At 37.0% G+C, this 25,769-nt stretch overlaps 1 protein-coding gene and 1 long non-coding RNA gene across 4 annotated transcripts; both read right to left on the reverse strand.

Moving 5' to 3' along the window:
• Window positions 1-1,121: 1,121 nt before the first annotated feature.
• Window positions 1,122-25,766, reverse strand: LOC139194149 (uncharacterized). 3 transcript variants are annotated; one of them, XR_011578925.1, is made up of 7 exons: window positions 25,480-25,766; window positions 25,146-25,236; window positions 12,449-12,573; window positions 12,279-12,347; window positions 12,109-12,177; window positions 11,939-12,001; window positions 1,122-1,726 (listed from the first exon to the last, which is right to left on the reverse strand). It is a non-coding gene; the product is annotated as an uncharacterized lncRNA (long non-coding RNA). The 3 variants fall into 3 exon arrangements; XR_011578923.1 differs by lacking the exons at window positions 11,939-12,001; window positions 12,109-12,177; window positions 12,279-12,347; window positions 12,449-12,573; XR_011578924.1 differs by lacking the exons at window positions 11,939-12,001; window positions 12,109-12,177; window positions 12,279-12,347; window positions 12,449-12,573 and having other exon boundaries at window positions 25,384-25,740.
• Window positions 6,539-7,308, reverse strand: LOC103427457 (putative RING-H2 finger protein ATL69; the record flags this gene model as incomplete). Its single annotated transcript, XM_017330133.3, has 1 exon — window positions 6,539-7,308. A coding segment is annotated over one exon (636 nt), but the record flags the coding sequence as incomplete, so codon positions are not given.
• Window positions 25,767-25,769: the final 3 nt, after the last annotated feature.

The following is a 25,769-nucleotide window of genomic DNA, read 5'->3' on the forward strand; positions in this document are numbered from 1 at the left end:
GTACATCAAGTTTTTTTCGTCTCAAAGTCATACCTAAAGTGTAAATTTTGGGACAGTCTCATACATCCGTTAGTCAAACTGTTAAGTTTTTTGTTAACTGTGACGTGACGCACTGACTGGGCGCCACGTGTCATCCACGTTTTTTTTTTTCTTTTCTTCTTCCTTCTCCTTCTTCTTCTTCCTCCGACTGCAACTTTCTTTTTTTTTTCTTTTTTTTTTTTTACTTCTTCCTTCTCCTTCTTCCTTCCTCCTTCCTTCCTCCTTCCTTCCCTTTCTTCCCCTTATTCCTTCTCATTCTCCTTCTTCTTCCTCCGAAATCTGGGGAAGTTTGTTTTTTTGTTTTTCTTCTTTCTTCTTCTTCCTCCTTCTTCCTTCCCCTTCTTCCTTCTTCTTCCTTCTCATTCTTCTTCTTCTTCTTCTTCTTCCTCCAAAATCTGGGGAAGTTTGTTTTTTTTTTTTCTTTCTTTCTTTCTTCTTCTTCCTCCTTCTTCCTTCTTCCTTCTTCCTTCTTCTTCTTCCTTCTTCCTTCTTCTTCTTCTTCTTCCTCCGACTGCAATTTTTTCTTCCTCCTTCTCCTTCTTCCTTCCCCTTCTTCCTCCTTCTTCTTCTTCTTCTTCCTCAAAAAAAAAAAAAAAAAAAACTTTCATCTTCCCCCAAATTCGGAGGAAGAAGAAGAAGAACGAAGAAGGGGAAGGAAGAAGGAAAAGAAGAGGAAGGAGGAAGGAGGAAGGAAGAAGGAGAAGAAGGAGGAAGAAAAAAAAAAACTGAATTTGGGCAGATTCGGAGGAAGAAGAAGAAGAAGAAGAAGAAGAAGAAGAAGAAGAAAGAAGAAAAAAAAAAGAAAAAAAAAAGAAAGTTGCAGTCGGAGGAAGAAGAAGAAGAAGAAAAGAAAAGAAAGAAAAGAAAAAAAACGTGGATGACACGTGGCGCCCAGTCAGTGCGCCACGTCACAGTTAACGAAAAACTTAACAGTTTGACTAACGGATGTATGAGACTGTCCCAAAATTTACACTTTAGGTATGACTCTGAGACGAAAAAAACTTGATGTACTAAATGTTGAAAACCACGAAACATGAGGGTAGTAAACAGTTTTTTACCCTTTAATTTAAATAGATAATCTCTTAAACTTCAAACCATTATGTATTCTTGTTAAGGCTCATGGTCTCGCCCTAACAAACAGAAATTAGTTACTAACATTCATAAAATTTCTTCAAAATATTATGCGTTCTTCTCCTCTCTTTTTGTCATCTAACCCTAATGGATAAAAAAACCTTATTTATACTATTACATAATTAAAATCCATACTAGAAAATGTCTTCTAAAAACTAAGAAACATAATAGAATAAGACAACTAGGAAATACATTCCTATTTTAACTTTGGGAAATCTGTCCATCCACAAATCAGCCACGTTTTTGGACTTCCAGGTGGCCAAAACAGGCCCAAAATGGTTAGAATTAAAGTTTGAGATGTCCTGAACATAATTGCAGAAGACCTTGAACCCAAAAGACATCATCTTGGACGCCAAAAAGCTCAAATAAGTCCAAAACGTCACTTTGACAGAACTGCACACTGCTTCTTTATTTCATTGCTATAAATACACCGCTTGGTAGAATATTATGAAACTTTGACATGAACAAGTTGAGAGATACATGAACGTCCTCCAATTTGAATCATTCCAAAATTCGTCTGTTCCATCACATTTTGCTCAAGAGAAAGTCGAATGTCCTACATTAAAAATACATAACAAAGTATCAAATTTCCCACAAAATAATCAATAAATTAATACTAAGATAAGGGTAAAATATATAGTACAATATTGACTCATCAAATACTCCCAAACTTAACTTTTTGCTTGTCTTCAAGCAAAACAAAACTTAAAAAAAATTAAAAAATAAAAACTAGCAAACTAGAAACTTAACTAAGACAAATTTTCACTTTAAGTTGCAAGCCATATAAAACTTTAAAAATCAGAACATATTTTCAAAAGTTCCAACTAACCCCACTACAGAGTCTAAGCCATTTGGAATCAATTAGAAAAAAAAATTCATAGACTTCCTTTGGGGTAAAGTGAACCAACATAGTTAAAAAGACTTGACCAAAACTCTTACCTCTCGTCCTTTTTATTCAACACTTCACACATACTAACTTGAAACGTAACTATTTTTTTTTGCTTCGATTTTTCTCCTTCTTTTTATTATTTTTTTCTTGTTTTTTCATTTTTTTTTCTCCAGTAATAGTAGTGGTCGTGCAATGTCAGTTCACTTAAGCTTTTGATCCAACCTATATAACAAGCTACAAGTCAATGACTCTCAAACGACAAGGGCTTTAGGGCACAAGGTGTAGAACACCCTTAAGAACTTACTAACTCAAGCTAAAAAAGCTATGAAACCAACCAACCATCCTGCCCCATGCCAAAACTCTATCATTTGACGCGTGAATAATTGCTAATTAGGCAAGACTGACCCAGTTACTAAGCTAAGTCTTGGGTGGAACAATTATTACTTTATTTATAACAACTAAACTTAGAACAAAAATTAAAAATAAACTTAGACTAAAAGTAGGTGTTTCAATATCACTCCCCACAAACCATATTGATGTGAATGTGAATGTGCAAATTTTCAAAGTATAACTTATGAATTAGTATATAACCAGCGATAAATAGAAAATACTCTAATGTGAGATTAACCTTCATCATGTCTATTTGTTCTAACGTTTAAAATAGACTATGGATATTAACTTTTAAAAAATGAAAACTTTTAACTTGACACAAAAATTAAAATCTTAAAATTTTACTTTATGATCCCCAAACTTATGTTGCACTTTGTCCTCAAGGTGTGGAGAATAAAACAAAGATAAAGTAACGACAAAAAGAATAAACTATAAGATAAAAACAACCTGAACTAAGATAAATAAACTAAACTATGTAAAAACATGAAAAGAAAACTAAAGAGAAAATAACTAAAAGAAAAATAATTAACAGAAAAACAAAATAATTGAGAACAAACACAATAATAAGGAAACTTAGGGTTCAGAGTCTGTATCCTGAGCTGTGAGTTGATGTTCTTCAGGTACAAATATTGTCGTGGCTTTTACGTCTTCTAACTCTTTTTATAATATTCCTAGACTTCGTGCATGCACGTACATTTTTTGAATCATGATTTACACGTTTTAAATGTATTTATATGCTTAAATTGACAACTAATTTAATCACATTATTATCCGTACGAAAGATATTTTTTATAATCGGCACACGCATCTTAAGATGTTTTGAATGTTTAAAAATAGAGAAATTGAATCACATTACTGCTAGCCTATTGTGAGATACTAATTTTTTTTTTAAGCACAAAAAAATTAATTATTAAAAAAACACCGTTAAAATGACAAAAAATGGCCTTGCCATATTTGATGTATTATTTTAGGATGCCTTTGAAGTTTTTTGTCTTGGGGGTATTTTTACCCAAATATTTTTGTTAAAGTTTGGTGACACCAAAATCACTAAACACTTTTCCATTCTCTTTAGGGACACTTTGGATGCGATCCCTAACTATCAATGTTCTTTGACTAAAACCTTTGTATTTTTTAGTTTTTGATTGAAGTCCATAATATTAATGTAATAACGTATTTCTATGTAGGTTATTTTATTTTTAAATTAAAAATAAAATTTGTAATTATTTATATTAATGAGATTCTAAATAAAAAACTCATAATTTATGGGATTAAAAATATTAAAGATCAATTATACTCTCTAATATATTATGTGTGTAACATCCCATATCGCACAGGGAAGTGATCCTTATATGTATATTCTCATCCCTACCTAGTACAAGGCTTTTTGGGAGCTCACTGGCTTCGGGTTCCGTAGGAACTCCAAAGTTAAGCGAGAAGGGGGCCATAGCATTCCTAGGATGGGTGATCCATGGAGAAGTTGCTTGTGAGTTCTCAGAAACAAAACTGTGAAGGCGTGGTTGAGGCCTAAAGCGGACAATATTGTGCTACAATGGTGGAACGGGTCAGGAAAGTGATCCGTCCCGGGCCGGGATGTGACAAATTGGTATCAGAACCTAACCCTGGCTATGGTGTGCTAACGAGAATGTTGGGCCCCTAAGAGGGGTGGATTGTGACATCCCACATCGCCCAAGAGAGTGATCTTTATATGTATATTCATATCCTTACCTAGCACGATGCTTTTTAGGAGCTCACTGGCTTCGGGTTCCGTAGGAACTCCGAAGTTAAGTGAGAAAGGGGCCAGAGCACTCCCAGGATGGGTGATCCACTGGGAACGAGCTATGGCTTCGGGTTCCGTAGGAACTCCGAAGTTAAGCCAGAAGGGGGTCATAGCACTCCCAAGATGGGTGACCCACTGGGAATGAGCTCACTAGTTGCTCGTGAGTTCCCAGAAACAAAACCGTGATAGCGTGGTCGGGACCCAAAGCGGACAATATCGTGCTACGATGGTGGAGCGGGCCCAAGAAGTGATTCACCTCGGGTCGGGATGTGACAAGTTGAGAATCGAGCTTCGTTAGGAGCCCTGGAAGTTAGCTTAAAAATCTGCAAAATTGCAGAAAATCGCGAGGAAGGCGAGTACGCCTGTACTTACGGGCTCGTGGGGCATGCATGGGCATTCTGTGCAGCCCCTTTGGGCGACGCGTGACGGCACGGCCGGCCTCTGGCCGGCGTGTGGTCGACACGTGTATGTTCGTGTTGTCAAGTAGATTGATTTCATATTGTTGATGCACAAAATCCGGCGGATCTTGGACCAACGTAAATCTGACTGTGAATCACACAAACGCACAAGAACACAAAAATGTATCGTGGTTCACCCCAATGTTTGAGCTATGTCCACACTGATGTTGATTCCGTTTCACTGTATGAATGTATGGATCACAATAGATCGGCAATGGAGCTCTCTGTGGATGCAGCCCTTGCCGATTTACTCTCTGTTTAGCTGAGAGGGTATTGCCCTCCATTGTTGTGAGGATCTGGATCTGAGACCCCCTTATTGAAAGTGAAGAGGATCCCTTTTATAGAGTAAGGGTTTCCTCCTCTTACATATATCATGGGCTCAATAATGAAGCCCAAATATCGAGGCCCAATATATGGTACCAACAGAAGTCCCCCAAGTCTTCAGTCAAGAGAGTCTTTTGACTAGAGACTTCAAATCCAGTCCATGTGTGGGCCGAAGTGACTAGATATTGTCCTGAACCAGTACTCAACACAAGGCAATGCTCAACATAAAGTAATACTCGACTAGAGGTATCACACGTTGCGAGACTACTTGACTAGAGGCGATGCTCGTTGCGAAGTTGCTTGGCCAGAGGCTATAATCGCTACGAGGTGGCTCGGCTCGTGGTGTTCCTCATTGCAAGTATGTACTTTATGTCAACATGAACTCACTATGAGTTGATTCTCTACATGATTCGGGTCCGCTTGTCAGGTTCGCATATTGGGTCTATGTGTCAAATTCGCAGATTGGGTCCGCAAGTCGGGTCTTTGAGTCAAGGCTATACGTAGGGTCATCGAGTCGGGGCTATCTATATGGTCTTTGAGTTGGGTCCAGGCACATAGGTGTCCAAATAAGCGAGTGTCTGAGCAAGTGGGTATCCGGTCAGACAAGAGATCACAGTTCAGACTGAATCTTTGTCACCATGAGCACGTGGCTGATCAGTCTATAAGTTGGTAGACTTCTTTAATAAGCAACAATATTGATGAGTGGATCTAGTTGCTCAATAATTCCTGACAATAAATGACAGTATAAGTATGACTGTATAATGAATAAATCAAATTGACAAAGTTTATCAAGGTAAAATATTGTACAATGTGGCTTTTATAAATAAATAATTTATTAAGTCTTGTGGTAAATCACATGTTGTATAAGTGACATAGTTTAAAGGTAATCATATATCACTAGGTAATGAATAATATATATATATATATATATATATATATATATATATATATATTATTTTCATTCAAGTTGTTGATATCCAATTTTGTCAGATGAGGTGATAAAATAATTATATAATGTGAATGGTGTAGTGGGCTGTCAGACATGAATAATGGTCACATATAATAATTTAACTAATGGGTTGTAAAGGAATATAAAGATGCTCTTATCTTTCTCATGTGTTTTTTCCAAACAGTGGGATAGTGGGTACATATTATACTCACGTATGATTAAAGTTTCATCCTAACATTTAAATGATGAATAAAGTATTCAGAAATGATTAAAGTTATGTTTATTTTAAACGAAAGTGGCCGATAGTTGTAACAAATATCATAATATAATAACAATAAAATATTAAATAGATGATGATATTGAAAAAACATAATGATGTTTCCTCTCATACAATGCACACAGCAGTAGTCATGTAGCTTTAATATAATAACAATGGGGATGCACTATATATACACAGATCATAAAAACATATAACATATTGCTAATTGTAAAGCAAACACAGATATAAACGTTGTAAAGCAAATGCATGATGTGGTCTTCTATTAAAGAATTTACACACATATGTAAAGCAAAATGATCTTATCAAAATAATGATAAAGTAATAAAATAATAAAGAAAATGATCTTATCTCCTTCATTGTTTTTCTCGTGGCTTTTTCAGAAAGTGAGCATGGTGGGAACATGCATTTCCCTTCATGATGAAAGTTTTATCTTTTTCAGAAGTTGGTGGTCGACAGTTGCAGGTTGTTGGTGCGCACTACGCCTATTGCGTACAGGAGAAAATTTGAATCCAGATCACACAGTGATTTAAAGATGAATACCCTGGCATTGAAGGCTAATGGCACCAAATCGGACAGAGGGCTTGGACCGGCCGACGGAGCCGGAGAATTTCTACAAACCAGGCACGTGGCGCTCATGCGAAGCCACTCATCGATGCATTCTGCATGGAAACAATGGTAGCAGTCTGGAATGCACCATACTTGATCCTGAGGCTTGTACTCGGACAAGCAAATAGAGCACACGGTGTCATTGCGCTGAGGGAGCCGCTGGTTTTCACCGAGTACCAACTTTGGGTACAAGCCAATTGTGGGGTCGTCGAGGCTCATGAGGACCACCATAGGCTCCGTTGAGCTGCTTATAGTAGAGAAACGGTGGTTGCGGTCTTCGTAGTAGTTAGAAGTGGCATCACCTGTGTGGCCTCTATGGGTTGAGCCTTTGACTTTAACGCATGCGTAAGAAGCGAGCATGATGGTGGAGATGAGGACGAGGATGTTGACGGCAATGGCTATGCCGTAGCCGACGCCGACACCAAGGGCTAATGCAAATGGCTCCGTCGTGAACTCTTCCTTATGTCAGAGATTAAAATGGAGGCTTGTGTGGTGTTCAACAGAAATGCTTTTCTCTTCTCTCCTCCGATCTCTCCCCACTTTTTTCTCCTTGCTTTATTTTCCTAGTTGCTTGTTATTGCTGGCATTTTTTCTCGGTGCAGCAAGTGGTGGGTCATTTTGCTCATGGGTTATTGGTTGTGCAGATTCATAGTGGAGAGTGGTAAGGTTGTGAAGGTTTCACGGTGTTGAGATGAAAAATTGAAAGAGAACCGACATAGCTTTTCGTGTCGTTTCCCACAGACGACGCCAAATGTTGATGCATAAAATCCGACGGATCTTGGACCAACGTAAATCTGACCGTGAATCACACAAACACACAAGAACACAAAGATGCCCAAATATCGAGGCGCAATATATGGTACCACGTACATTTTGTGTTTGCTTTCCTGTCTCTATCCATTTACATCACTGGTGACCGGAGCAATCTAGCAAAGGTCACAAACTTGACACTTTCTGTTGTACCAAAGTCCGTACTGATTTTGTGCATCAACATTTGGCGCCATCTGTGGGAATTTGGGTGATCTGGTAGTGGAAGTGCTTGAGCAACAATTGTGTTTGTGCCAGATATGCTACCATGGAGCTATCCTTATCATCAAAGTTGTTGGTGACTTGGTTAACCACCAATTGGGAGTTACTAAAGATATCAATTTGTTTAACCCCAAGGTGTTTGGCCAAACGTAAGCCTGCTAGGAGGGTTTCATATTCGGCCTCATTGTTCGACGCCTTGAATTGGAAACGAAGAGCATACTCCATCGCCACTTTGTCAAGGGTCGTAAGGACTAGTCCTTCTGAAAAAGATAAAACTTTCATTATGAAGGGGAATGCATGTTCCCACCATGCTCACTTTTTGAAAAAGTCACGGGAAAAGCAATGAAGGAGATAAGATCACTTTCTTTATTATTTTATTACTTTATCATTATTTTGATAAGAACCTTTTGCTTTACATCTGTGTGTAAATTCTTTAACAAGAGACCACATCATGCATTTGCTTTACAGCTTTTGTTGATGCACAAAATCAGTGAGGACTTTGGTACAACAGAAAATGTTAAGTTTGTGACCTTCACTAGATTGCTCCGGTCACTAGTGTGAATAAGTATGTAAATGGATAGGGATAGGGAAGCAAACACAAGATGTACGTGGTTCACCCAGATTGGCTACGTCCACGGAGTATATGAGTTCTCATTAATTGTGAAGGGTTTACACAAGTACATAGGTTCAAGCTCTCATTTAGTGAGTACTAGTGAATGATTTAATACAAATGACATTAGGAAATATTGTGAGAGAATGATCTCTATTTATAGAAGAAAGTTTCTAGTTTCATTCTGACATTAACACGTGTCGTGTTGTGATTGGCTTCTGATGTTGACACGTGTCGCGCTATGATTTGCTTCTGATGTCGACACGTGTCGCACTGTGATTGGCCTCCTGGTTTGAGGGAAACTCTTCTGGGTCCTTGACGGTATAACATTGACCGGTGCTCAGTAGTTTCGGGATTGGTCAAGTATGGTACAAACAGTGCTCCCCTAAGTTCTCGAGTGAGGGAAGCTCCTCGGTTGGGGACTTGCAAGATCCAAGCCATTGAGTAATCACGAAACTTCTAAGTACCGAAGTGTGGTATCATTTTCACTTGCCTTATCTGTCTCATACGTAGATGTAGCATCTTCTCTGGAAGTACTTTTCCTCCATTCAGGGGTGGTATCTTTAACCAATAAAAATACACAAGGTAATGTATTAATTTCACTTGAAGCTTACTTGTAGTTTCAAGCTTGGTCAAGTGCGATACAAAACCCTATAGTAGGAGTCCCCCAAGTCGTCGAGCTAGGAGATTTGCCGAAAGAGGTAATAGACAAGGTAAGCAATCAGACTTCCAAGCAAGCAACCTGAATCGGAAGTTCGACTTCGGCTTCCGGTTGATTGTTCTCCTTCTCATTGTATCGTAAACAGCAATAAGGATAAGGAGAAGCAAATGGAGAAGAGATGATATGAGATACTTTTGTTTTTGAAGAAGTAACTTTCCACTGGATTATTCTTGAACTGGGCTGGAGGGTTTTCTGGTTTCCTCCAAAGTATAAAGCCGACTCAAGAATTTGAGGGTCAAAACAAGTCCATCAAATCAAGATTGCGTTCGACTTTGATGATATGGGATACTTTTACTGTTGACGAAGTAATAGATGAATTGGCACGTGTTCTACTGCACTTGTCTTCACATGCTTCTTTGTATCCTCACTTGCCCTATATGTTCCTCAGGCAGTTGTGGTATCTTTTCTGGAAGCATAAGATGTTGAAGATGAGTACTCGAGAGCAATGCCAGGTAAGTAATCAGGCAAGGGGTTCCAGGCAGTCAATTCCTAACTGGAAGCTTGATTCCAAGTGCTGACTGATCGCTCTATTTTTCCTTGTCTTCAGGTAAGAACAAGGGCAAATGAAAAGATAGGGAAAAAGCATGATATGGGATACTCTTGCTTTTGACACTGATGATATGAGATACTCTTACTCTGGTGTAGCTGGTTTGCATAGGTATTATTGGGGGAGAAGAAAGCTGAGTATTTCGAGAGGCTTCGTTAGGAGTGCCCTCTCAGATATGAGGAAGGGTTGAGCATTTTTGCAGGTCTGCCTGTCCGTGAAGGATGAAGGTCGACATATATAGGAGTCTCCCTAACAACAAGTAGTAATGCTACTCCTCTACTCCATGGACGTAGCCAATCTGGGTGAACCACGTACATCTTGTGTTTGCTTCCCTGTCCCTATCCATTTACATACTTATTCACACTAGTGACCGGAGCAATCTAGTGAAGGTCACAAACTTAACATTTTCTGTTGTACCAAAGTCCTCACTGATTTTGTGCATCGACAGCTTTTGCTTTACAATTAGCAATATGTTATCTGTTTTTATGATTTGTGTATATATAGTGCATCCACATTGTCATTATATTAAAGCTACATGACTACTGCTGTGTGCACTGTACGAGAGGAAACATCATTATGTTTTTTCAATATCATCATCTATTTAAAACATCATTATTGTTATTATATTATGATATTTGTTACAAGTGTCAGCCACTTTCGTTTAAAATAAACATAGCTTTAATCATTTCTGAATACTTTATTCATCATTTAAATGTTAGGATGAAACTTTAATCATACGTGAGTATAATATGTACCCATTATCCCACTATTTGGGAAAAACACACGAGGAAGATAAGAGCATTTTTATATTCCTTTGCAGCCTGTTAGTTAAATTATTATATGTGACCATCATTCATGTCTAACAACCCACTACACCATTCACATTATATAATTATTTTATCACCTCATCTGACAAAATTGGATATCAACAACTTGAATGAAAATAATATATATATATATATATATATATATATATATATATATTATTCATTACCTAGTGATTTATGATTGCCTTTAAACTATGTCGAATATGTGAACCCAACTTGTGGACCTGATCCGCGGATCCGACACATAGACCCAATATGCGAACCCCACAAGCGAACCTGAATAATGTTGAGAATCAACTCATACTGAGTGCACGTTGACATAAAGTACATACTTGCAATAAGGAACACAACGAGCCGAGCCGCATCGCAGCGAGTATAGCCTCTAGCCGAGCAGCCTCGCAACAAACATCCCCTCCGGCCGAGCAACGGCCTCACCGCGAGCATAGCCTATAGCCTCGCAACCTCGCAACGAGCATTGCCTTTAGCCGAGCAGTCTCGCAACGTGTGATACCTCTAGCCGAATATTGCTTTATGTTGATCATTGCCTTGTGTTGAGTACTGGTTTAGGACAATATCTAGTCACTTCGGCCTGGATTTGAAGTCTCCAGCCAAAATACTCTCTTGACTAAAGACTTGGGGGACTTCTGTTGGTACCATATATTGGGCCTCGATATTTGGGCTTCATTATTGAGCCCATAATATATGTATCCATGTCTATTTTATGGCTTTGATGATAGTCAGTATTGAAATTTCGGGGACGAAATTTTTATAAGGGGGGTAGATTATGACGACCCGTCCCTAATTTTCATATGTAATTTCTCTCCGAATATGTAATTTGACAATTATGCCCTTATTGGCAAGTGACGTGGACTTATTCTTATTGATTTTCTTTTTAGTTCTCGCCAAGGAAGAAAAAATCGATAATATCGGCGAAATATCGCCGATATTATCGTTTTTTTAGAGATCCGAAATTTTTTTAACTATCCAAATGATTTTCGTCAAGATATCGCGATATTATCAATAATATCGCGATATTTTTAAAATTATCGATAATATCGCAATATAATATTCAAAAATATTTTAAAATGTTGAAAATATCAACATATACTACACTTGATCAAAGCCCCAAAAGGCTAACCAAGACATGATTTTCTCACCGAGTGAATGTGCCTTTTATAGGCATTCTTGGCATGCTCACTGCCCTCGCTGGGCGATGTGGGACTCGACCAAGGAAAAAAAATAGGAATTTCGGCCGAAAATTCATACCCACTTTAAACGACCATAACTTTGTCAAAACTCAACCAAATCAAGCAAGACAAAAACGAAAGTTGTAGCCCGCGAATAGACGAAGAGAATGGTACCTCACACAACATCTGAATCGTCGTGGTTTGTCCGGAAAATGCCTCTAAAGTCACTAAGGTCGCCTGAAACTGGGTAAGATTCAAATGAGTATAACTTTTTCAATACTCAACGAAATTGAGTGAAACAAAAATGAAAGTTGTACTACTCGACGAGAGGAAGAGATTGATACCTTGCACGCCGGCCAATTCGCCATTGTTTGGCCGGAAATTTCCTCGAAAGCTACTGAGATCGCCGGAAACTGGGTAAGATTCAAATGAGTATAACTTTTTCAATACGCAACGAAATTGAGTGAAACAAAAAGGAACGTTGTAGCCCTCGAAGAGACGAAGAGAATGGTACCTCACACAACGTCTGACTCGTTGTGGTTTGGCCAGAAATTGCCTCGAAAGCCACTGAGGTCGCCGGAAACTGGGTAAGATTCAAATGAGTATAACTTTTTCAATACTCAACGAAATTAAGTGAAACAAAAAGGAAAGTTGTACTACTCGACGAGACGAAGAGATTGATACCTTGTACGCCGGCCAACTCGCCGTGGTTTGGCCGGAAAACCAAAACGTATTGCCTCAAGGGCTGGTACATGTGAACTTGTGACTCCAACTAGGTAAGAGCCAAATCTAATTTGGGGCCTTCTATCCTATATTTGTGGACAACCATCAAATGCTAAAGATTAAACAAACATAATATGTTCTACTGCTTAGCAAAAAAAGCTACAAACCCTTTGCTTATCAACAAACATAATATGTCCTTGCACTAGATATACTTTCAAATTACGTTGAGTAGCAACCTGATATATGTATTCGGACGAATTATAAAACAATTGACACACTCCTGACTTCCAAAATTCAATTCTTTTACTTTATATAAACTTGAAAAAACATAATCGGCATCCAAATTAAAGTTTAGTTTTATTCAATGTATTGATTTTCAATCGTTAATTGATATACTATAATTTGGAACTTCAATGCCTAGACGCATGCTTATGTGTAAGAAATTTAAAATGTCAAATTCGGCACATTAGTCTTCATCATTTTATTCACTTCCCTTTTTTTTTTTTTAATATCCTAAATAAAACCTCCAAATATTGTACTAATTCATTATATATAAATGATTATGGTGTGTTTAGACTTCTTTCATTAATTACTACATATTTTCTACACTCACAATGTTTGTCAGCTCGATATATAATCAACTTGATAATGTTAAATCCATCATGCAATGCATTTCCTTCCAATTTTTTGTGATAAACTAATAGATAATTGACTAAATAAACATCCTACAAAGTTTCAATAAAAATTTCCAAGTTTTTCTTACAATTTCCGTGGTTTCCATGTAATTTTTATCGATATCGATATTTTACCGATATTTCCATCGATATTTCCGTGTTTTCGGACTACCGATATTTCCGATATTACCGATATTTTCTTCCTTGGTTCTCGCTATCGCATTTAAATTGTACACGCTAGTACAAGTAGGCGTAGATTTTAAAGTGTAAAAATATCTACTTCGGATAGATTTCGATTTCCTTTTACTGTAAGAAATCTGAAATCATATCCCTTGGATTCCCTTTTTATCCCACCCCATGCATCCCCTCCATTATTTCACTTTCTCACCAATCCTATATTTCCCTCATTTATGTCCCCCAATCAAAAAAGCAACCCACATCACTCTCTCTCTCTCTTTCTCTTCTTTCTCTCCCTCGCCGAGCTCCCTCTTCTTCTCTGCACTCTTCATAAAACCACACCAAAACTCACAAAAGTGACAAACAAACTACACCATTGTGCTCATCTCAGTCCCAGGAACTCAACTATGTCCTTGAAATCTGGTGTATACGAGTTTTGACTCACCAACTCGGAAGGTCGACTCGGCGAGTTCAACATATCGATTTTCAAGCCATTCATGGCTTAGGTAAGCCTAGAGAAACCCTTAGAACCTTAATTTCACTTATATGGGTTGATATTGATCTCTTGTTTGTGTTTTGAACGTTTGGTTTTACCCAGAAAACTCGAGAAGAAGAATATGCACATTTTTCAATCAAGGACCGTGACTATTTGGTCACTTTCAACCCATTTTTCGGCTCAACCTCGACCACATCTGGGTTCCTACTAGGTACAAACTTGTTCGCTACATTCCTAATTTCAAAATGGCTTTTGAATCACTGAGTTTGGTTAAGTAACGAGTTAGAAATCAACTCTGGAAGTTGGGAAGAAAATTTCAGTTTTCTGGAAAATTTCAACCGTGGTCATTTGACCACTTTCAGGCCAAATTTCTGAACAACACGGACCGTTTTCAAACTTTCTATGAATTAAGATCGATACATCACATTCCTAGCTTTAATTTGGCTTTTGTATAAGTGAATTTGATTGAGAATTAAGCTCAATATGAGCCCTAGAAGTTGGCCCAATGACCACGATTGAATTTTTCCAGAAAACTGAAATTTTCTTCCCAACTTCCAGAGTTGATTTCTAACTCGTTACTTAACCAAACTCAGTGATTCAAAAGCCATTTTGAAGTTAGGAATGTAAAGAACAATTTTGTACCTAGTAGGAGCCCATATGTGGTCGAGGTTGACTAGAAAAATGGGTTGAAAGTGACCAAATGGTTATGGTCAATTACTGAAAAATGTGTAGATTCTTCTTATCGAGTTTTCTAGGTAAAACCAAACATTCAAAACACAAACAAGGGATCAATATCAACCCATATAAGTGAAATGAAGGTTCTAAGGGTTTCTCTAGGCTTACCTAAGCCATGAATGGCCTGAAAATCGATATGTCGAACTCGTCGAGTCGACCTTACGAGTTAGGGAGTCAAAACTTGTCTACACCAGATTTCAAGGACATGGTTGAGTTCCTGGGACTAAGATAAACACAATGGTGTAGTTTGTTTGTCACGTTTGTGAGTTTTGGTGTGGTTTTGTGAAGAGTGCAGAGAAGAAGAGGGAGCTCAGCAAGGGATAGAAGGAAGAGAGAGGGTGATGTGAGGTTGCTTTTCTGATTGGGGGACATAAATGAGGAAGATATGGGATTGGTGAGAGAGTGAAATAATGGAAGGGATGCACGGGATGGGATAAGAAGGGTATCCAAGGGATATGATTTTCAAATTTCCTAAAGTAAAAGGAAATCGAAATCTATCCGAAGTAGATATTTTTACACTTTAAAATCTACGCCTACTCGTACTACTGTGTACAATTTAAATGCGATAGCAAGAACTAAAAAAGAAAGCAATAAGAATAAGTCCACTTCACTTGCCAATAAGGGCATAATCGTCAAATTACATATTCAGGGAGAAATTACATATGAAAATTAGGAATGGGTCGTCACAATGTGTATACATGGGTACGTTCATAAAAAACTAACCAAAACATGGGTACATTTTTCAAAAAAAGAAAAATATATTAGGCTTAATAATTATTAAGCATTCTTCTATTAAACTTGACATTGATACATTCTTAAATCAACGAAATTGAATGTACCCATATAAGTTTAAAAATGAATTAGAGAAAATATTGAATTAATTTTATATGAAAAATGGATACATTTTATATTTTTTTTTTAAAGTACATTTTTCATATAACAAATTGGTATATTTAAGAATGGGTACATATCATTCTTTTATAAAAATTTAAGGGAACTTTAAAGTATAGCTCCTGGTACTGTTCACTTTAACGAAAATCCACATTTTTACATTAAAAAGTCAATCATGGTACTATTCATTTTACCCTTTATTTTGTCCTTATTGTTAAAACTCAAAACTTTCAAGCAATTTTCATTAGTTTTTCTAAATGGGTACAAACTTATTCTGATTTTATTTTTTATATTTTGGAAATAATTGAAATTAATAGAGTTTAATAACGGTGTGAGTATTAAAACTCTAAATCAATTACTAATTTTTATTATAAAAATTATGTAACTTACATATAATTCATTAATGTATTAATGTTAGGGACTTTGATCAAAATCTAAAAACTAATAAGATTTTAATCAATTAACATTAAAAACTAAGCACCGGATACTAATTTTTCCTTCTCTTTATATATAGATAACTTTATCCTTGAGCATTAAATTCTCTTGGACAGCGTTTTCTAAAAACTATAGTCTACCCTCAAGAGCTGTAATCCTTTGAGATTGGGTAGATACATCTAGTTTTAAGGCTGCTACTTATAGTTCTAAAGCCTTATTTTCTAATCCTAACTCTCGTATACGCAAGTCTCGTTCTCGTATATCAAGTTCAAGACTGCGTACCTTGTGTGACTGGTCTTCTTGTGCAACAGGGATAATTACAGGTTCCTGTTTCACAAACTAAGTACACATAAAACATCCAATAGTTTTACAAGTACTACATCTAACCTTACATTCGTAACCAGGCCATCCTCTACAAAAATGGCACTGCTCATCGAGGCTTCCTTCGTATGGTGTGAATATATGTTCACAGGCCATCTATCATGTTCTGAAAACTATCAATATTGAAGTCTCCAGATTCGCTTGTCAAGAAGTCGAAGTCTTCATATTCTTCGTCTTCAGGCTGTACATCGTCATACTCAGAGAACTCTGATAGGGTGTAATCTTGAGCATCTATAAATTCTACATCAGTGAAAATACTAAAAACAGAATCATCACTGTCATAATCAGAATCTGCTGAAATAATAAAGCCTTCGTTAAGCAACTTGTTATAGGCTGGTTGCTTACCTCGCTGTGGACATACATTGGCGTGATGTTCTTTGCTATTACATATATAGCAGGCACACTTCTTTTTATATGGTTTCCTAGGTTAGGTTTAAATTTCTTAACATGCTTCCTAGGATTGAAATTTCTCCTAAAATTCGGACTAGGCCTAATGTTCTTAAACTTCCTAAAATTAGGTCGTCTGTTGAACTGTTGCCTAAATGGTTGTCTAGTTCTATTATATTTTTGAACTGGACATCTAACCTGTTTTCTCTTCGTTCTTTTATATTTTTCACGAAGATCACTATATCCTTCTTGACATAAACCTCTACATATACTATGGTCTATAAGCTTTTTAGCTTGTTGGATTTCTCAACGCTGTCTGCAGAAATCAGCAAGCTGCAAAAAGGTGAATCTTATAACGTAGCTAAGATTAGAATATTTAAAAGTATTTAAAATCTTACACTGTTCGTCAGTGGTTGCTGCTGCTAGAGCTGCTTCTTCTTCTTTATAAATCTATCCTCAATTGCTTGTCCTAAATCTTGAACCAATTTTGCAAGATATAAAACGCAAACTTGTTTATCATAAACTACTCCTCCTATACTAGCAAGCCTTAATAACTTTTTAGAAAAAGGAGTAATGTTCTTCATACTATTGATAGAACATTGTGCTAAAGCGTCTATAGCGCGTTTCTGAATTGGGGAACTAAGTCTGCAAGGACTAGCATCACCTGTGGCTATTTCTCTAACTGTATTAACAAAGTTATTTATATTTAAATCTTGAGATATCTTGTATGTTGTATAGTTGATCACTCATATATTTCATGCATTTATACCATCAATTTCTAAAGTCTTTGTGATGTTTTTGTGTTAAAATTGTGGCATTTTACCTTACCTTGTGTTAATGTACAATTAATTTTGTTTTAGGATCAATTTCAAGCAAAATGAACTGAAAAGAATATAAAAGGGAGGGGAGAGACACGGACTGACAGAGGAATAAACAAAGGCAGCAGGATGTGGAAAGCAGACAGAGCATAAAATGAGCACTAAGAAGTGGGAGACACGGCATAAAGAAAACAGAGAGGAAGTGGAATAAAAAGAAGGAATAAAATAGGCAAAAAGAGAGGATAACAGTGAGGAGAAAGAGAGAAGTGGGAGTGCGCAGAGGCGCAGAATGGGAGGGCACGGCAGACAGGAAAATGTGGAAGGAATAAGAAAAGAAAAAAAAAAATGGGAAGACAGAGAGGAGTGGAAGAAAAAGAATAATAAGAGAGGAGTGCATGACACGGGGACAGAGGAGCAAACGGAAATAAGAAGAGGAAAGAGAGAGGCAGAAACAAAAAGAAGAAGAGGAAAGAGCCAGTGCGCAAGAAGCACACGGCACAGAAGCAGAAACAAGCAGCAGACGCAGAGAAGAGAGGACAGCAGGCGCAGGGTGCGCAAGGAGAGACTGACGGAAGCAGCAGAGCACAGAGAAGCACAGAAAACTGTGCGGAAAAAAACACGGCAGAGAGCAGAGGCTTCACTCTATATTTCTTGATTTTATCTTCTCAAACCCATGTATTACTTTTGGTTTAATTTGTGAATTATGTGTAACTAAATTTTAAGTAGTTAGGGGCTGTTTTGAAGCCCCGAATATGATTGCAAGTTTGTTGTGATATTTTGTTTGAATGACTTTTATGAAAGGATGAAAATTGTTTCACTACTTATGTCATTGATAAATTCTTTATGTGTTTCTATGGATGCATACATAGTGAGCATATCTAGGATTTTAATGCTATGAATATATGTTTATCTGCCCTTGTTGAATGAGGACCTACATATGTTCTAGAGTAGCACTTGTTAATTGTGGTTAACATGTGAACCGATTTCTAGGATAAGTAAGACAACGCCAGTACTTGTGATGACTCAAACTCTTTTTATTCTTAATGATTTCTACTTGTTAAATCTATGAACACACCATTCTAGATTGCATGCTAGGGACTAAGTTAAATTGAAAACGCCATTCTCTTAACATACTACGTAAGAAAGAGTAATAGGTTGAGTTCTAACAGTGAGCCAACTTGAGCATCTTCATCCGGAAATAAAAGGGATTTGAATGAAACATAACATGCTTGCATGATTATTTGGTGGTGGATAGCATGTCCCCTAACTCGTTTTCTTAACTTGTGAATTAAAATCTAATGGTATTATTTAAAACTTGTTGAGGTCCTGTTTTGTCCGATTTAATTTAAATAGCTAATCAACTCCAAAAATCCCAAAAATTTGTGTGAGCATAGCTTGGTGTGTCTAGTTTATGTGTATAAAATTTCGTTGCATTTGGATAAGTGTAAGTTAGTCTAATAATTATTGTTCGGTGGATGGTCAGTGGAGACAGCCACCCTGTTATTGTGACATTTTAAGTATTTGGATAAAACAATCTTTTGCGGGAAAGACCCTTATTTTCATATGCTACAATCGACAAATTTTAGTGTTAATAAGGAAAATTAATAGGATATTTGTGTGCTACTTTGTGGTGTGCTTTTTATACCTACCAATAGTTTCAGGGTATCTAAACCTAAAATTGTCATAGGCCTTTTTAAAATCTTGACCTAAGAACGATGCTCCCAATTCCCATAAATCTTCGGTTTTGGAGAAAGTCTTTGTTAATCTAACATATTCACGCTTAAGTGCGTCTTCCCATTTATCAATTGCTGAATAGGTGAAAGGTTGAGTTCTAAACCATTTTCTGCTTTTTCAAGCCTAGGGGTTTCTGTAGGTTTTTCCTCTAGCAATTTTATATTTATTGTTGTTGTTGCTAGGGACGTAAGGCCATTTCCAATCAAATGATGGTCAGATGACTCGTTTTAGCCTTCTAAGAAATTAATATTTTAATGAATAATGCATGGTCATATTTCTTAGGTCATCTCTAACCGAAGGGTCCAGAATGCTGAAAATAACTCGAAAATCGTCTCCAATCGAGGGCTAGGCCAAATGGCTCGTGGACCCCACTGGACAAAAAATGGCCTAAAGGCCAATCGACTGGCCCAAAGGAGCTAGCCAGCTAGTCCCGGGCTGGGCCATAAATTTGAAACCAACAGTTAGCTGACGTCAATTAGCTTTATTTGAATTTTTTTTTGTGGCCAAATTTAAAAAAGGCCTATAGTTGAATGTTTGAGTGTTCTTTTTATAGGCTTCGGAACTTACTCAAATCTCTCTCACATCCGATGTGGGATTCCCACCCACTTCCTTTTCTTTTCTTTTTATACTTCCTCTCCCACAGCCGATATATGACTCTCCCACCCACTTCCATTTTTTTTTTCTACTTCCTCTCCCATAGCCGATGGGGGACTCTCCCACCCACTTCCTTTTTTTTTTTAATAGTCTAAATAAAACCTCTCACATTTGACTTGAAATATATAAGTTGTATTTTTTAAATTTTACTTGTAGTTAATAAATTTAAGTTGTATTTTTTAACTTTTGGCTGTAGTTTTTAAATTCAAGTTGTAGTATTTAAATTTAAATAATAAATTATGTTTGGCCCTTTGGCCTTCGGTTGGAGGTTGTTTTTTGTGACAGGGCTAAAACGAGCCCTATTCTTTGGCTCTCAGTTGGAGATGGTAAAGCCATATCTAACCGAAGGCTGGTCAGAGGGCTCGTTTTAGCCCTCTGGCCCTCAAGAAATTAATATTTTAATGAACAGTGCATGGTCATATTCCTTACCATCTCCAACCAAGGGCCAAAGGGCCATATGGCTCGTTTTAGCCCTGTCACAAAAAACCGTCTCCAACCGAGGGCCAAATGGGGCTATAGTATGGAATGTGAAGAATTGAAATAAAATGAGGTAAGATAGTATGGAATAGTGAAACATATGTGAGAAATAGTGTAGGAAAAAATTAGGAATTAAAAAAAAAAAGGTTGCTGGGCATAAAAACAAAAAGTGGGTTGGGCAATGGAAAAGAACAAAAAAAAATGAAATTGGGCTAGCCAGCGAGCTGGTTGGCTGGCTGAAAGTGGTCAGCCGGTTGGCCATTTGGCTCTTCAGATTCCGTATGGCCCACGAGCCCTCTAGCCTAGCCCTTGGTTGGAGACGGTTTTCGAACATTTTCGACCATCTAGCCCCCTTCAGTTGAAGATGGCCTAAGAAATATGGCCTTGCATTGTTCATTAAAATATTAATTTTTTGGAGGGCCAGAGGGCTAAAATGAGCCATCTGGCCAGCCTTCAGTTGGAGATGGCCTTACCATCTCCAACCAAGGGCCATAAGGCTCGTTTTAGCCATGTCACAAAAAACCGTCTCTAACCGAGGGTCAAAGGGCTATAGTATGGAATGTGAACAATTGAAATAAAATGAGGTAAGATAGTATGACATGGTGAAAAATATGTGAGAAATGGTGTAGGAAAAAATTATAAATGAAAAAAAAGTCCAAAAAAAAAGTGGGATGGGCATAAAAAAACAAAAAATGGGCTAGGACAAAAAAAAAACCTAAGTCCTAAATCCTAAAGTGGGCTGGGCAAATGAAAAAGAACAAAAAGAAAGAAAAAAAAATGAAATTCTACTAGACAGCGGACTAGTTGAAGATGGCCAGCCGATTGGCCTTTTGGCCCTTTTTTGTCTAGTGGGCCAGAGGGCCGAAAATAGCTTTAAAACCGTCTCCAACTGAGGGTCAAGCCAACGGGCTCGTGGGCCCCACTAGACAAAAAAGGGCTAAAGGGTTAACCGGCTGGCAATTTTCAGCCAGCCCGCTGGCTAGCCCAATTTATTTATTTTTTGTTCTTTTCAATTTGCCCAGCCCACTTTAGAGTTTAGGGTTTAGGTTTTTTTTTTTTTTTGTCCCAACGTTTTTTGTTTTTTATGCCCATCCCACTTTTTTTTTTTTTTTGGACGTTTTTTTTATTTCTAATTTTTTTCTACACCATTTCTCACATATTTTTTACCATGTTATACTATCTTACCTCATTTTATTTCAATTCTTCACATTCCATACTATAGCCCCTTGACTCTCGGTTGGAGACGGTTTTTAGTGACAAGGCTAAAATGAGCCATATAGCCCTTTGGCCTTTGGTTGGAGATGATAAGAAATATAGCTATGCACTGTTCATTAAAATATTAATTTATTGGAGGGCCAGATGGCTAAAATATTCAAATATTAAGGTCATCTCTAACTGAAGGGTCAATAGGGCTAGAGGGTTGAAAAAACGACCGAAAATTGTCTCCAACCGAGGGTTAGGCCAGAGGGCTCGCAGCCTCGCAGGCCCCACAAAATCTGAAAAAGCCAAAGGGTAAACCGACTGGCCACTTTCAGCCAGCCCGCTGGCTAGCCCAATGGCCCTCGGTTGGAGACCTTTTTTTGTGATAAGGCTAAAACAAGTCCTATGGCCATTTGGCCATCGGTTGGAGATGGTAAGGAATATGGCCCTGCACTATTCATTAAAATATTAATTTCTTGGAGGGCCAGAGGGCAAATAAATTAATATCTTAAAGAATAGTGTAGGGTCATATTCCTTACCATCTCCAACCGAGGGCCATAGGGCTCGTTTTAGCCCTGTAACTAAAAATCATCTCCAACCGAGGGCCAAAGGGTCAAGAATAATTTATTATTTAAATTTAAAAACTACAACAACTTAAAGTTAAAAACTACAACTAAATTTTAAAAAATACAACTTATATATTTCAAGTCAAATGTGATAGGTTTTATTAGAGTATATAAAAAATTAAAAAATTAAAAAAAAAAAGGGAAGTGGGTGGGAGAGTCCCACATCGGCTGTGGGAGAGGAAGTAGAAAAAAAAAAGGAAGTGGGAGTCCCACATCTGTTGTGGGAGGGATTTGAGTAAACTCCAAAGCCTATAAAAAGAACACCCAAACATTTAACTAAACATACTTTATGGGCCTATAATTAAATATTTTTTTAAAAAATTTGGCCCAAAAAAACAATAACGGTAATTGATATCACCTAGCCGTTGCTAGCTGAAGTCAGCTAGCCGTTGGTTGCAAATTTATGGCCCCGCCTGGGGCTAGTTGGCTGGCTTCTTTGGGCCAGCCGGTTGCCCCTTTGACCCTTTTTTGTCCAGTGGGATCCACGAGCCCTTTGGCCTAACCCTTAGTTGAAGACGATTTTCGGGCTATTTTCGCCCCTCTAGCCATCTGGACCCTTTGGTTAGAGGGCTTGTTTTAGCCCCCTGGCCCTTAAAATATTAATATTTTAATGAACAATATAGAGTTATATTTGCCTCCATTTCCAACCGAGGGTCAAAGGGTCAGAGGGCTCGTTTTAGCCCTGTCACAAAAAACTATCTACAACCGAAGGCCAAAGGGCTATAGTATGACATATGAAGAATTGAAATAAAATAAGGTAAGACAATATGGAATGGTGAAGAATATGTGAAAAATTATGTAGGAAAAAATTAGAAATAATTAAATAATTAAAAAAAACATCCAAAAAAAAAAAAAAGTGGGCTGGGACCAAAAAAGTTCCTAACCCCTAAACCTAAGTGGCCTGAAAGAACAAAAAAAGAAAAAAAGAAACTAGCTGGGCAAGTGGAAAAGAATAAAAAACAAAACAAAACAAAATGGGCTAGCCAGCTAGTTGGCCCTCTGGCCCGTTTTTGTCTCGTAGAGCCTACGAGCCCTTTGGCTTAACCCTCAGTTGGAGACGATTTTCAGGCTATTTTCGGCCTTCTGACCCTTTGGACCATTCGGTTGGAGATGGTCTAAGTTCCTGACCTATAGCAGCTAGAGTTGTTTGGTATAATTCCAAATTCGTCTTCTTTCTTATCTCCGCTACCTTCAACTTGGTCTACAAAAACTACTTCTGGTTCAGAATGTTCTAGCTTCAAACTTGCTAGGTCTTCTTCTATCCAACTTAAATCTGTGAAATTATATATGTCTCCATCTAGATATTTCTACCTTGGTTCATACTCTTATATGTATGATCAGGCGGTTTGATTTTAGGATCTATTCCTCTAAGTGATTCCATTGTTCCATATAAATCTATGATGGTTTTATTAAATTTAAGACCATCTCCATCCGAAATGTCCAGAGGGCCAGAAGGCCGAAAATAACCCTAAAATCGTCTCCAACCGAGAGTTAGGCCAAAAGACTCGTGAGCCCCACGGGACAAAAACGGGCTAAAGGGCCAACCGGCCAGCCAGCTAGCCCATTTTGTTTTTTGCTTTTTTTTTTTATTTTCCACTTGCTCAACCCAGTTTATTTATTTATGGGGCTTTTAGATACAGGTCCAAAAACATAGAGTGTTTTTAGGAGTGACTCCAGTTATCTAATTATATGTTTTTATTTCTTTTATACTCCTTTTATATTTTCTAAAAATATTAAAAATCAATTAAAATCTTTTAATATTATGCATTTTTCTACTCCAAAATATGTAATTAATATCTTATAAACAAAAAAAAATTAATATACTAACATAAATCTATCTGCAAAACATTAAACAAATATATGAATGTATATTATACCTTTAAGTGAGATATGAAACCTAACTAAAAGGTAGAAAAAAAACATAATATACCTACAAGCAAGACATATTAATCTCTAACAGGTTGACTATGAAAAAGAATATGTCATATAGGTAGATAAATACAATTAACCTGTGATATATGTTGATTATAAAAATTTTAAAAAATCTATAAATGGGTTAAAGCAGGAGGAAGAACAAGAAATAACAAAAATAAATAAATAAAAAGAAATAATCAAAGAGATAATTATGAAGAAATTTGATTTTTATAATAAGTTTTTTCTTTTAAGAGATAATTATTGATAATTAAATAATTAAATTTAAAGAATTGGACTTATTTTAATAAACTGGACTATTCCTACTATTAGCTCAAAAAATTGGAGTTATATATCAAGTTTCCCATTTATTTATTTTGTTATTTCAGCCCACTGTAGGGCTTTTAGACCACTTTAGGTTTACGGTTTATGAACTTTTTTTGCCCCAGCCCACTTTTTTATTTATTTTTTAATAGCCCACTTTTTTTTTTTTAATTTCTAATTTTTCCTACACAATTTCTCACTTATTTCTCACCATTCCATACTATCTTACTTTATTTTATTTCAATTATTCACATTTCATACTATAGTCCTTTAACCCTCGGTTGAAGATGGTTTTTTATGACAGGGCTAAAATAAGCCACCTGGCCCTCAGTTGGAGATTGAAGAAAATATAACCATATACTGTTCATTAAAATATTAATATCTTAGAGGGCTAGAAGGTTAAAACGAACCATCTGATCAGCCTTCGGTTGGAGATGGTCTTACCTGCATGTAATTTATAGATTCTGCAAGTGTTTATATTTTCAAGCTTTTCTAGTCTTAAAGCTAGACTCACAAAAACTTGGTCTATTTGTTCTTTAGTGGCTAAAGTGTTTACTATTCCGTTGATATCTGGAAATTCAACACTCTTATTTCTTTTAACAATTTTCTTTATAACAGAAATTTGTTGTTCTAACTCGGTAAATCTTTTCATGCTTATATCATGTTTAGATTTTACTTTTAGACTAGCAATTTGTTGCTGAATCCTACAAGCCATACAGCTAACAAAATTTAACTGACCTGTCACGCTGATAATTCCCAGATCCATACCTGGGCTGGTACCACTACCACGTGAGGGTAATGCCATGAAAATTGTCCATCCTTATAAAAACTGCACAACGTTTTACAAAGGTAAGTATCTCTTTCATCCAGAGGTCTTTCCGAAGAGAAGATCTCCTTCAGAACTTTCTTAAAAGCAATAGAAGTCGTGGATTAAGATCAGGAATATTATATCCTCCTGGACCATGATCGTCATAACCTGAAATATAGCCGTCGGGTGCAGGTAAACACACTCTAGGATCTCTAGGATTAATATAAGAAATTAACATCATTTCCCATTGTATTTAAAAATTACCTCACAGTTTGTTATTGAAATTGAAATTGAAATTGTACAGGACTCGGGGATCTCGATCTCAAAGCCGGCTGATGGAAGGTTTCAAGAACAAGTCTCTTGCTCTATCAACTGATGATTTGAAATGAGAAGAGAAGACATATAAAGGCCTTCACCGAGAAGGCATCTTTACCAACAGTCGCACATGGCCACTTGGACTAGTCGACCATGACTCGTACAAAAATAATTGAGATGGAATCTCAATTATTCAACAAAATACAATAAATAAAGAAAAAGTGGTTCAGAACACTACT

This window comes from Malus domestica, chromosome 03 (assembly GCF_042453785.1).
Source record: "Malus domestica chromosome 03, GDT2T_hap1".
Lineage (NCBI taxonomy): Eukaryota > Viridiplantae > Streptophyta > Magnoliopsida > Rosales > Rosaceae > Malus > Malus domestica.